The sequence below is a fragment of the Bos mutus genome, chromosome 5 (genome assembly GCF_027580195.1).
Source record: "Bos mutus isolate GX-2022 chromosome 5, NWIPB_WYAK_1.1, whole genome shotgun sequence".
Taxonomy (NCBI): Eukaryota; Metazoa; Chordata; class Mammalia; order Artiodactyla; family Bovidae; genus Bos; species Bos mutus.
Genome location: NC_091621.1, coordinates 16,173,447 through 16,187,073, shown reverse-complemented (window position 1 = coordinate 16,187,073; position 13,627 = coordinate 16,173,447). Strand labels below are relative to the sequence as shown.

Here is a 13,627-nt window from a genome sequence, read left to right as displayed (position 1 = left end):
GATCACCTTTGCTGATCGTGTCCTCAGAGGAAAGCAAACACAAGAGGAAATCTGGGCTGGAGAAGTGTGGGAGAAAGAGGAGATTTGGATAGGCAGCCAGTATAAGGTCTACTGTACCGTTTCCTCTGCTGCTTCCTCTTTCCTTAGGGTAAGAATTACTTTGTTTTACACAGATCTTTAAGAGGCCAGTAGTCTCAGTGGAAATGACTGTCAGAATTCTTAAAAGTGGGTGCATTAATCACTGTCTATTTTATGGATGTCTTAATCTAAAGTTCAAGTTTTCCTGTTTCCCAGTGAGTGAAGGAAACCATGTGACTCCCTGCAACTTAAGTTGGAATGTGTGATGATATTCCACAAGTGGCTGTTATGAAAGACTGTTTTTTGTTTTTAGTTGAATTTTTCATTAGTGCTTTGACTGAATAACAGTGCTTGGACACCATGAAGTTATTATTAGTCCAGCTGTCCAGACAGTTGAGCCTTTTCTGCCTTAGATGTAAAGAGGAGCTGCAAAGTTATTATTCTGATTTGACAATATACCTGTTTGGTAATTGAAGCCCATCCTGGAAAAAGAAACAACTGCTACTTTATATTTTTCCATACCACTTTCTCCCATTTTTTCAGTTTATTGAGATTTAATTGATAGATAGCTCTGTATAAGTTAAAAGTGCTCAGTTCAGGTGAGTTTAGTCACTCAGTCATGTCTGACTCTTTGCGACCCCATGAATCGCAGCATGCCAGGCCTCCCTGTCCATCACCATCTCCTGGAGTTCATTCAAACTCTCGTCCATTGAGTCGGTGATGCCATCCAGCCATCTCATCCTCTGTCGTCCCCTTCTCCTCCTGCCCCCAATCCCTCCCAGCATCAGAGTCTTTTCCAATGAGTCAACTCTTTGTATGAGATGGCCAAAGTACTGGAGTTTCAGCTTTAGCATCATTCCTTCCAAAGAAATCCCAGGGCTGATCTCCTTTAGAATGGACTGGTTGGATCTTCTTGCAGTCCAAGGGACTCTCAAGAGTCTTCTCCAACACCACAGTTCAAAAGCATCAATTCTTCGGTGCTCAGCTTTGTTCACAGTCCAACTCTCACATCCAAATATGACCACTGGAAAACCATAGTTTAAGTATACTGCTTAATAATTTCACATACATATACTATGAAATGATTACCACAATAAGTTTAGTTAACATCCATTTCCTCATAGATGGTTTCCTTCTGCTGCTGCTGCTGCTGCTGCTGCTGCTGCTAAGTCGCTTCAGTCGTGTCCGACTCTGCGACCCCGTAGACGGAAGCCTACCAGGCTCCCCCATCCCTGGGATTCTCCAGGCAAGAACACTGGAGTGGGTTGCCATTTCCTTCTCCAATGCATGAAAGTGAAAGTGAAGTCACTCAGTCGTGTCCGACTCTTAGTGACCCCATGGACTACAGCCTACCAGGCTCCTCTGCCCATGAGATTTTCCAGGCAAGAGTACTGGAGTGGGGTGCCATTGCCTTCTCTGGGTTTCCTTCTAGGTTGATGAAAATGTTTTGCAACTAGACAGAGGTGGTGGTTACACAACATTGTGAATATATTAAATCCACTGAATTCACTTCAAAGTGCTTAATTTATGTTGAGTGAATTTTTTCAATTCAATTAAATACAATTCCAGGCCAAAATTTTTTTTTTTCTTTTGATGAGAACTTTTAGGAGCTACTCTTTTAGCAGCTTTCAAAATATACCATGCAGTTAACTGTTGTCATCTCTATAGTCATTACATCTCCAGTACTTACGTATCTTTTCACTAGGGGTGTGTACCTTTTGACCACTTTCATCCAGTTTTCCCCACTCCCCACCTCTAACTTTTCTTTCTGACAGAGTAATCTGTTTAAGGTTATTTAAGCCTGAAAAAGAAAAATATTAAAGATTTGTCATGTGGTAAAAGTAGTAAACTTAATTTTGTTTGACTCTGAAGGCAGATTTAGGGTCAGGATTGAAACAGTTCATAGCTTTCTATAGGGAGAAACTATACAACAGTGAAAGTGAAAGTCGCTCAGTCGTGTCCGACTCTTTGTGACCCCATGGACTATACAGTCCATGGAATTCTCAAGGCCAGAATACTGGAATGGATAGCTTTTCCCTTCTCCAGGGGGTCTTCCCAATCCATGGATGGAACCCAGGTCTCCCACATTGTAGGCGGATTCTTTACCAGCTGAGTCACAAGTTAAGGCTATAAAATGGTGAGTTGATCCTGTCCTGGGAGTTTTCTAGAAGAAAGAAAGTTCCTCTCAGGAACTCACACAAAAAGAACTCTTCTTTGGGGAGGATGGGGATGATCGCATGAGGTTGCATCTAAGAACTTTTCCAGTTCTCATCTTTATTGATGTTTCCTAGCTAAGAGATACAGAGAAGGGATGTACTAAGTTTTACTATCCTTCAGACTGAAGAGAATTGAGGCTTTATTTATCCATGGAGAGAAAAGACAAGTATATGTGTGTATGCAGTTCCCATGTGCAGCCAATGACCATAAGCTCTGTAGGTTATAACTTTAAAGAGAAATTATTTGGCTGCATTATGTCCTCGTTGTGGCACGTGGCAGCTTCTGTTGCAGTGCTCAGGCTTCTCTGGAGTTGTGGCACATGGTCTTCAGAGTACATGGGCTCAGTTGTTTTGGCACACGGACTTAGTTGCCCCATGGCATGTGGGGTTTTTGCTCTCTGACCAGGGATCAAACTCACATCCTCTGCATTGGAAGGTGGATTCTTAACCGCTGCACCACCAGGGAAGTCTTTTTATAGAAATCTCCAGACACTGAATCAATTAAAAAATAAAATATCAGCCATTTTCCTTGTGTAGTCAGTATCTTCCAGTGTTTCTCATCTTTAAATTCAACTGTATGACTGATTGTATGAGTGACTTTGGCCTTTTAAACTAAGTCTCCAGGCAGCTGCTCAGGAGCTACCAAAAGGTGAACAAAGCAATAATCTTGCAGACTAATTTATGCCAGGTTGAGGTTACACGTGCTTCTTAAGAACCTTCTGGGTTTTATCCTTGAAACTGATTTGAAGGAGGAAAAAATGTCTGGCATGACAATTTTCTTGAAGCACTTCTGTTTGTTTAGCTTAGTTTCTAGGGTCACATGCCAAGAGACACGACATCTGAGAGGGTTTCCAGTCTTATCTTTTTAAAGAGGGGAAAGAATTATTTAGGATTCAAGTACAGTCAGTAATCCATGTAAGGAGAAGCCTCTATTATAAACCATTGTTGGAGCTAAGTATATTTGACTTCAACAGTTGTTGAGAACATGAATCTTTGTATAGAGCATCAGCTTCTGTTTCTGAATATGTGCTGAGATTACTATGTTGACCTTATTACAGGGTTTCTTGTAGCTATAGCAAGTGACAAGAGCTAGCAACCCCTGCAGTATAAATCTCTGTGTTTTTGGGACCCAGTAAAGTGACTGAACTCAAATAGTGAATAGCAAAGCAAAGATTCTCCCTTCCTCCAGGGAGAGACCCGGTCTTTCTGAAGAGCAGATGACTACAAACTCTTCTTACCTTTTCAGTTTGCTTAAGATAAAAGAAAGAATTTAAGATTCTGTAAACATTGTCTGATTTTGCTGCTTTTTTGATGGAGGAAACACTTGAAGTTGTTAACAGTGTTGTGGTTTGTGGTAGCTGTAGGGTTTCTCCCTTGGGAAAGAAGAGTGGTCTTCTCCAGTATTGAATAGAGCTTTATATTTTCCTCCGTTCTGAGGAGAGTCTGGTGAGTTAACTCTGTGAAGTGCTCAAGCTGAAAATGTGAGCAAATTTCTGGAGGGAACAAGGGAAGGAAAATAAAATGCCAAGGGGACTTTATACTGCATTGCTTTAGAACTGAATCCTGGTGAATCTCAAAACAATTATGCTGAGTAAAAGAATCCATATAGTGTATGATGTAAAATTCTAGAAAATGGAGACAGAACTGTAGTGACAGTGGTTGGCTGGGAATATGGAGAGGGGAGGATGGGCTTATAAAGGAGCAGGAGGAAGCTTTTATAATATGCCCACTGTTTTGATTGGGATGATGTTTCACAAATGTATGCATGTTTCATAATTCATCAAATTGTACATTTCTTTTGGCTGTACCACGTGGCTTGCAGGATCTTAATTCCCCACCAGGGATTGAACCTGGGCCCTCAGCAGTGAAAATGTGGAGTCCTAATCACTGGACTGCCAGAGAATTCCTGTGGTGATGGTTTAGTTGCTAAATCTGACTCTTATGACCCCATGGGCTATAGCCTGCCAGGCTCCTCTGTCCATGGGATTCTCCAGGCAAGAATGCCGGAGTGGGTTGCCATTTCCTTCTCCTAGTACATTTTAAATATATGAAATTTATGTCAGTTTTACCTCAGGAGACCTGCATTTGATCCCTGGGTTGGGAAGATCCCCTAGAGAAGGGAATGGCTACCCACTCCATTATTCTTGCCTGAAGAATCCCATGGACAGAGGAGCCTGGCAGGTGCTATAGTCAGTCTACGGGGTCACAAAGAGTTGGATACGACTGAGCTATACCCTAAAGTTAAAAAAAAAAACACACCACACCCTAAAGTTAAAAAAAAAATGAAATTTTTTTTCTAGGGGCAACATTTATCAAAGAACCCTATACTGGGTTATAGGAAGGCTATTGTAGGCTTCGTGTGAAATACTAATCTTGTGTGTATTAACTATAGATGCACAACTCCTGTTTAATGCATTTCATGTTTTTTTAGGAGTCCATAGAGGCTACTGTATTCTATTGAAGAAGATGTCTAACAGCAACACTACTCAAGAGACCCTGGAAATAATGAAAGAATCGGAAAAAAAGCTGGTGGAAGAATCTGTAAACAAAAACAAGTTTATATCTAAGACGCCAAGCAAAGAAGAAATTGAGAAAGAGAGTGAAGATACCAGTTTGCGTCAGGAGACACAGGTAAGGATTAGAAGCGCATCCTGTGTGCATTCTTCTCAGCAAAACAGAAGTGTCCTTATGGGTGGTATTGGAGACCTATAGGAAGCCAGTCACTTACACAGACATTGGAATCTCCCTAAAAGCCGAGCTTCAGCTCTCAAGAAATATCTCTTCCACTTTTTGTCAGAGTCCACAATGAAGTTCAAAGAAAACAGAATGAAATCCCTAATCTGTTAGGACCTGAGTAACACTGGTTCTTGCTACATTTTGATATTTTTTTAATGATCAAAAAATAAACTATATAGTGATATTTAATGTCATAATATGGCTTATAATAAACTCTTAAAATGACAACTGCCTGGCTTTATACAGTGTTAAATTCATATTCTGGTTGTGTTAAAGCAGTCAGTATTTTCTGGATCAGAAATAGTCTCTGAACTTGCCACTTGGTAAATGTGCGTGAGAAGAATTTTATTCTTTGGTTGCCATGTTGTTTTCCATCCAAATTCATACTGCAGTGCAGATATGATGGCAGTAGATTGCCAGCCGAGCTTCTTCCAGGGCTCCTTTTTGGTACCCAGCCAGCCCGGCCTCTGAGCCTTCTCTAGCTTACCTGTTTCAGTTCTCTTCCTTGTGGTTACAACTAGTTTCCTTTGTTACCCAAGCTGAAATAGCATAAATCCTTTCCTTGCCCAGGGGTGAGACTGGTCTTTATTATATGCCTAGGAGGTAGACTGTTAACTGCAGTTAGTTTAAACAACAGTAGCAATAACATTTTTGAGGGTCTGGAAACTTGAAACATGATTTTTCTGGACAACCAGTTCACCTAGGCCTTGTCTTTAAGACAGCAACAACACGAAGGGATAAATTAAATTAAAATCAGACAACTCTGAAATATTTTGTTCTCTAGCTGCCTGCTTTTTCTACTGTTTTTCCTCTTACAGTTTGCCAGATCTGTGTCATGGCTGCTTTTCTTTCCATTATCTTTTGCATGTGAGTTGTCATTCCCCACCCATCCTTCCAGGGTTTGGGGAGACAGTCTGCCGCTGTTGCAGCTCTACTTTTAGCTTCCACTGATACCAATAATGAATTTTAAATCCTCAGGACAGATAAGTGCTGAATATTTAATTATGTGCTGTCATGTTACATGGACGATAATAATTAAATGAACTTTTGAGTTCAAGTTACTCTGTTCTCAGGAGACTATTTTAAGTGGTGTTCTGAACTCCTGTTGTGTGTTCTTCTTGAAGACAGGCAGAAAAGAAAGGATGACTATAGGTTTTATATGCCTTATGGATACTTACTTGGTTTAAGAATGTCTTCACCTATATGTCTGGATAGGTTGTGTGGGAGGCTGGGAAGGGAACCTGCCTCCCCTCAGACTCCTTTCGTGGCTGCTAGTGCAGGTTGAGTTGCTGCTGCCATTTCCTGGAGCTCCTGCTCCTTCTACAAAGTCTTCATTCTTGGCCACCCTTGGCCACCCTTCAGAAGCCTTCTCCCCTCTACCAGTATTCCTCTTCAGTAACACTAAAAATTTTGCTCTTTCTCTTACCTTCCTCTAAAGTCTTAAGTCTCCCCAAGAATCTTACTGATGCTGAGAGTACCTGTTATGAATTAGAACTGGATAGTTCCAAATATTGTTCTAGAATATTATGAATTGGAGCTGGAAAGTTTGAGGAAAGGGTACTTTCATTACTTGTGCTGTGAGACATATTCTTGGAATCAGCAATTGGAATTCAGAACATCTTTGGCATGAAAACAGTGCTATGTAAGACAGGTTCTGAGATTCAGTTTAGAATGGGCAAGCCCTGACATAACAAATACTGAACTCTTAGGTGGGTCCTTTAAAGAACTGAGCTAGGCTTTCTGCCTTTATACTTGTAATCCCCTCTGATTCATCTACCATACTGCTTTAGAAAGATGGCTATGAAATAACGATCTGATTGTGTTAATTCTCTTCAACCTTTCTGTGTCTCTTCATGCCCTAGGCTAAGTCCCAAATTTGTCAGCATGGCATATTGTGACCTAGCCCCTTGCCTGCTATCCATCCACCTCTGACATTCTATGCTTCAGCCTAACGGATTCCCTGGTCCCTGTTATAAATTGGAGCTGAAAAGTTTGGAGAAAGCATGCTTTTATACATGCTTTCTCTAACTAGAACGCCTTCCTTGGTGTTCTTTCCCTGGCCTTTGCCAGGTCAGTTTAGTCTCATCATTGTATCTCTAAGGCCCAACACAGTTCCTTGTAGGCACTCATTATTTATGAACATATGAATTTATGAATTCCTAGGTCTTAGTTAGATACTTGCACTCCTATAGCACTTCATAAGTACCTCTGTAATGCACTTAATATCCTATATTGTAATTGTCCATTTGTCTGTCTTCTTCAGCAGAATTATGAGTTCCTTTTTGACAAGGCTTCTGTCTTTTATCTTTGTATCCTCCAGTAGTTAGCATGGGGTCTGATACATACTAGGCCTTCAGTATGTGTTTGACTATTAAATGAAAATTATGCATTCTGAGAAATTCACAGATTTATACATTTTTGTAGAGATATAAATTGGTATTTATAAAGTTAGAGATACCAAGGGAACATTTCATGCAAAGATGGGCACAATAAAGGACAGAAATGGTATGGATCTTACAGAAACAGAAGATATTAAGAAGAGGTGGAAGAATACACAGAAGAACTATACAGAAAAGATCTTCATGACCCAAATAACCACAATGGTGTGATCACTCACCTAGACCCAGACATCCTGGAATGTGAAGTCAAGTGGGCTTTAGGAAGCATCACTACAAACAAAGCTAGTGAAGGTGATGGAATTCCAGTTGAACTATTTCAAATCCTAAAAGATGAGGCTGTTAAAGTGCTGCACTCAGTATGCCAGCAAATCTGGAAAACTCAGCAGTGGCCACAGGACTGGAAAAGGTCAGTTTTCATTCCAGTCACAAAGAAAGGCAATGCCAAAGAATGTTCAAACTACCACACGGTTACACTCATCTCACAAGCCAGCAAAGTAATGCTCAAAATCCTCCAAGCCAGGTTTCAACAGTACGTGAACCATGAACTTCCAGATGTTCAAGCTGGATTTAGAAAAGGCAGAGGAACCAGAGATAAATTGCCAACATCCTCTGGATCATTGAAAAAGCAAGAGAGTTCCAGAAAAACATCTACTTCTGCTTTATTGATTATGCTAAAGCCTTTGACCGTGTGGATCACAATAAACTGGAAAATTCTTGAAGAGATGGGAATACCAGACCACCTGACGTGCCTCCTAAGAAATCTGTATGCAGTCAAGAAGCAACAGTTAGAACCAGACATGGAACAGACTGGTTCCAAATTGGGAAAGGAGTATGTCAAGGCTGTATATTGTCACCCTGCTTATTTAACTTATATGCAGAGTACATCATGAGAAATGACAGGCTGGATGAAGCACAAGCTGCAATCAAGATTACTGGGATAAATATCAATAACCTTAGATATGCAGATGATACCACCCTTATGGCAGAAAGTAAAGAGGAACTAAAGAGCCTCTTGATGAAGGTGAAAGAGGAGAGTGAAAAAGCTGGCTTAAAACTCAGCATTCAGAAAACTAAGATCATGGCATCCGGTCCCATCACTTCATGGCAAATAGATGGAGAAACAATGGAAACAGTGACAGACTTTATCTTCTTAAGCTCCAAAATCATTGCATTTGGTGACTGCAGCCATGAAGTTAAAAGACACTTGTTCCTTGGAAGAAAAGCTGTGACCAGCCTAGACAGCATATTACAAAGCAGAGACATTACTTTGCCAACAAAGGTCTGTCTAGTCAAAGCTATGGTTTTTCCAGTAGTCATATATGGATGTGAGAGTTGGGCTATAAAGAAAACTGAGCTGAAGAATTGATGCTTTTGAACTGTGGTGTTGGAGAAGACTCTTGAGAGTCCCTTGGACTGCAAGGAGATCCAGCCAGTCCATCCTAAAGGAAATCAGTCCTGAATATTCATTGGAAGGACTGATATTGAAGCTGAAACTCCAATACTTTGGCCACCTGGTGCAAAGAACTGACTCATTTGAAAAGACCCTGATGCTGGGAAAGATTGAAGGCAGAAAGAGAAGGGGACAACAGGGGATGAGTTGGTTGTACGGCATCACCAACGTGATAGACATGAGTTTGAGCAAGCTCCAGGAGTTGGTGATGGACAGGGAAGCCTGGCATGCTGCAGTCCATGGTGTTGCAAAGAGTTGGATACGACTGAGCAACTGAACTGACTGAAATTGGTATAAGTTCTCTGAAGGGCAATTTAGCAATACTTTATAAAAATTTTAAATGGACTGTACAGTATTTGCAGGTATACTCAATGATATAGTCATTGAAGCATTGTTTATACTAACAAACATGAGAAACATCCTAAATGGTCCAGTTTGTGTATGGCCACACAAAGGAATACCATGTAGCCACTAAGAAAAACAGTATCTCTTCTGTGGAGGTATATCCTTGAAGAAAAGTTTAAAAGTAAGGTTTAGGACAGTGTGTACAATCTCCTTTTTTTTTTTTTAAAGTGTGTGTACACAAGTACAATAAACTTATAGATGCATAAAAGATCTCTGGAAAGATTACAAGAAATTCAATACTAGTTGATCCTTTAGGAGGGATCCAGGTAGCTGGGGAACACATGTAAAAGGAGACTTACTGTTCTGTTTTGTGCCATGTGTATGTTCTTACTTATTTGAAAAAATAGTGACAAATCCTGCTTCATATCCCTGGACTATTCTCTTACTGTAACAGATCTTGCCACTGACCAGACTCACCGTCATTTCTTACTCTTTCCACCCACCTTTCCAGTTCTCCATTTTGCATTGTAGCAGTGTTATTTGATAACTAGTGAAGAGGACAAAGCAAAGAGAAATCCTCACCTACCCGGAACCATGCTGGTACTCTGCCTCTGTCTTGTTTCCCCTCCTCTACCCACCAGCCTCAGTTTTCTCCACACCCCAGTGACAGTTCCATTCCAAACATCTTAAAAGCCCTAAGTATCATGCATAACCCTGCTACTGCTGCTGCTGCTAAGTCGCTTCAGTAGTGTCCGACTCTTATGAACCCCATGGACTACAAGGCTCCTCCGTCCATGGGATTTTCCAGGCGAGAGTACTGGAATGGGTTGCCATTGCCTTCTCCATGCATAACCCTGCCCAACCTCTTCTCCAGAGTCCCCATTTTGACTTCTCAGCTATTCAGAAACCTCATAAATTAATTAGTCATTTTTCCCTTCATCCCACCTCAGGCCCTTATTCATCTTCCTCAGCTTCTATCCTGCTCCTTACTCACTCTTCTTACCTCCCTTTGCTCTGGAGGTCTTGTCCACATCTTCCATGCTCCTTTCTTTTTATCCTGCCCCCATCTTATATCCCTGACCCAAACAGGCTATAAGAGCCAACAACCAGGAGCTTAGCACTGGGAGAATTCTCATATTCCAGGAAGTAGGCAGTTGCCAAGAAGAGCCTTCATTCCATTTCTGCAGCCTCAGGAACAGGTTTTTCGAGTATCTGAAGTTAGAACTCTCAGTGTGTTGTCCTCCAAAGACAGTATTTTAAGTGATGCTTAGGGGCCATATTTCACATCCATTATAGGCTAAATAGGCTTCTGTTAGCAAAGTTTGGGGAAGAAACACTCGTCATGCTATGGTAGTAATATTTCTGGAACCATCCTAATCAGGAGAGGATTCCCTGGTTTATTCAAAAGTAATTTTTATCAATCTATGAACTAGGCCAACCAGTCAGTCTCTTTCTGTTTTTTATCTTCATGGTGAGTGATTTGTCTGCAGGTGGCCTGTGGTCCCCTCCATGTCACAGTTGCTAGAGTTGTCGCTTGGGGGACAACCACGACAACAGGGTCTCATCATAGTTTGGCTGTTACAGTGGTTTTAAAGTTAGTGCTTTTTCTCTGTAAATTTGTATTGCTTTTAAGTGTTTATTTCCTCTACCTTTAATATTTTCTAATCCCCTTCTAACAGAGGCGGACATCCAACCATGGTCATGCCAGGAAAAGAGCCAAGGTGAGAGCCCTTCCTCTATAACTTCTAGTGTTATTAGTAGTGCATTGTACAAATGGACTTAACACTAATATCTAGTGTATTTAGGTTACATATATGTAAAGTTTTTTGCCTATACTTTGTACCCTAATTGTGAACATGCACACACACACACAATCACAAACATGCATTGCACATATACATATGTCCTGTTGGAACGTCTGGCTTTATTTTTCTCTGTTATCTTTAGTCTATTTCAGTTACCTGAAAGGATACCCAGCCAAAGCCTCCCACAAACAAAGCCTGAGCAGATTGATACTGGTTCTGTTGTAGTGTTAGTTTCTCTGCTCATCTCTGGCTCTCTTATTTTTCCCCCAACAGTTTTGGGGATTTTTGCCATGAGAATTTTCTGTAAGATAAATCCTCCCTCCTTAGTAAAATGGTTGAACATTTTTGGACGTCCTAAAAATAGAGGCTTTGTTTTGTTTTGGTTTGGTTCACCTTTTAGGTTGGTTCAGGGAGGAGGATTTTGTTTTTAATCATTGTATGATAAAATGAGCACATCACAGATTATTTGAAGCAGTATTATCAGGGAAGACTATAGGTGTTAGTGGTGTGATAGCTTTTTAATTTTAATTAGGGAACAGTAAAATATTAAACTTGTCCTGCATTTGGAAGAATTGTCAACAGAACTAGTAATTAAGGGTATCCACCCTTTTCCCCTAGAAAAATAATGGTAGAATTTGGGAGTGTCCCAGCCAGTATGTAGCTTGGGTTTGAAGAAGACTGTGATGTATGATAAATTGGTTCTGTGGACTGCCTTCCATGGCCTAATCCACAAGTAATGGACTTGACGGTAAAAAGGGTGTTCACGATTTCCCTGGCATCCAGTGGCTAATTCTCTACACTTCCAATGCAGGAGGTAAAGCTTCGATACCTGGTCAGGGAACTAGGATCCTGTATGCCGCATGGCACCTCATAAAGGGGGGAAAAAGCAAACCAGAGAGTATTATCTGCTATTTCACTTCCTCCAAACTTTTTGAAATAAGACAGAAAAGTTTAAAAAGTTTCTATTGTTATTGTCTCCGTTTTACAGAGGAGAAAACTTGGCCTTAATAGAGTTTGAGTGAGATTGACAAAGGACATTTATTAGTAAGTGGCAAAACTAGGCTTAAAGTCAGTTCTTCAGGATTGGAAATTCTTTTCACTGTACTATACAACCTGAAACACACATACTGCGTTTTGTGCTTTTGTGTTTACTGTAAACTTTTATTTTATTATAAGAACTCTCAATAAATGTTTATAGGTAGATTTGTAATGAGTCACTATAATTTTTGACTTTGGAGATCCCTGAAAGAGCAGTGATTATAATTATAAAGTGAATTTCAGATTTTTGGGGGATTCTCCAGGTAGCATAAATAAACCAAGTGGATTAGTTCTTTATTACACTGAACCCCAAGTGTTAGAAAGTTTTCTTTCTCTTTACTTTTTTCTTAGACACTTTTCCCCATTACATTGCCACCTCAGGTTTAGAGTCATTTAGCATTTGTTGTCTACTGTATGCTAAACACTATTTGTGTTTACATATTTTATATAATTCTCACAAGAACTTAGGCATTTCTAACCCATTTTCATTGTGAGAAAAAAAAGAGGACCCAGAAAGGTCAAGTAGTTTGCTGAGGGTCTCATATCTCATCGTTTGAAACAGAAGTTGAAGCTAGGACTTCTGGCTCTTAAATCTAGTCTTTCTACTAAGCTTTGCTGCTGTGTATTCTCAGTTAACTTCCGAGTCTAATATTGGAGCACTGAGCTAGAGAGAGAGGAGAGCTAAACAAAGTGGCTTGCCTATCATCTAGCCAAAAGTAGTTGTTTTGTTGTTATATATCTACTGCTGTAAGCAAGAGAATTATCTTTCAAGTGGATCAGGAATGGATGAGAAGGACCTGTTTGAAGAAGGAAAAAAAAAACCCTCTTTAATGGAAGCAGCAACTAACAGAACCAAGGAGGATGCCCTTTATTCAGTGGAAAGATTTCCAAATGTTCCCCAAGGGAATATGTGTATATATGTGTGTGTGTGTGTGTGTGTGTGTGTATATTTTTTTTTTTTTTCAGTCTAATTCCAAGCTGAAATTGGTGCGCAGCCTTGCAGTGTGTGAGGAATCCTCTGCTCCATTTGTTGACGGGCCACTAGAAACCCAGGTAGGTCCTTTATGAGTAAGTATAGCTTTTGAGTTTGGCGGTTGTTTGCTGAACAGTCATGTCACAACCATGGCATCAACATTAGGCTTGGAAATTGGGGTAGAAAAAGCTTCAAAACAAGTTGTTGCAGTAAAGTGGCATGAATGAGAGCATGAAGTGTAGGTCTTCACACCTGGACCACCCAGGATGATGCAGACAAGGAGATTCCAGGGCTGGATCATGTTTTCCCAACCACACCTTTCCCTCTGGTGGTTAGAACCATTTCCATTCTAATTCTTATGCCAGAAACAGCCAGCATAACTTGAGCTCTCCAAAGAGTAGGCTGTGATTATTGGCAGAAAGGACTTAGCCTCTAGCTTATTGGTAGAACAAAAACTAAAACAATTTAATTAAAATATTCTCTTTTGTAATACAATGCTGTCACCCTAAGATTTGCCTTCTTTTAGATTTTAAAGGAGCTGCAGGAGAGTTAATTGTTTTCCCTTTTGATTATATTTCTCTTTCCCC

At 40.4% G+C, this 13,627-nt stretch overlaps 1 protein-coding gene across 20 annotated transcripts in view; it reads left to right on the top strand.

The window, feature by feature from the left end:
* Positions 1-13,627, top strand: part of R3HDM2 (R3H domain containing 2) — a 163,188-nt gene that overhangs the window by 112,774 nt on the left and 36,787 nt on the right. For 14 of the 20 annotated variants that reach the window (XM_070370448.1, XM_070370462.1, XM_070370463.1 and 11 more), the window contains 4 exons: positions 1,203-1,324; positions 4,726-4,925; positions 10,904-10,945; positions 13,034-13,120. In XM_070370448.1, coding sequence (XP_070226549.1) covers positions 1,203-1,324; positions 4,726-4,925; positions 10,904-10,945; positions 13,034-13,120 — 451 coding nt within the window. Of the gene's footprint in view, positions 1-1,202; positions 1,325-4,725; positions 4,926-10,903; positions 10,946-13,033; positions 13,121-13,627 lie in introns of those variants that run through there. The other 6 variants (XM_070370464.1, XM_070370456.1, XM_070370458.1 and 3 more) reach the window with 1 other exon arrangement.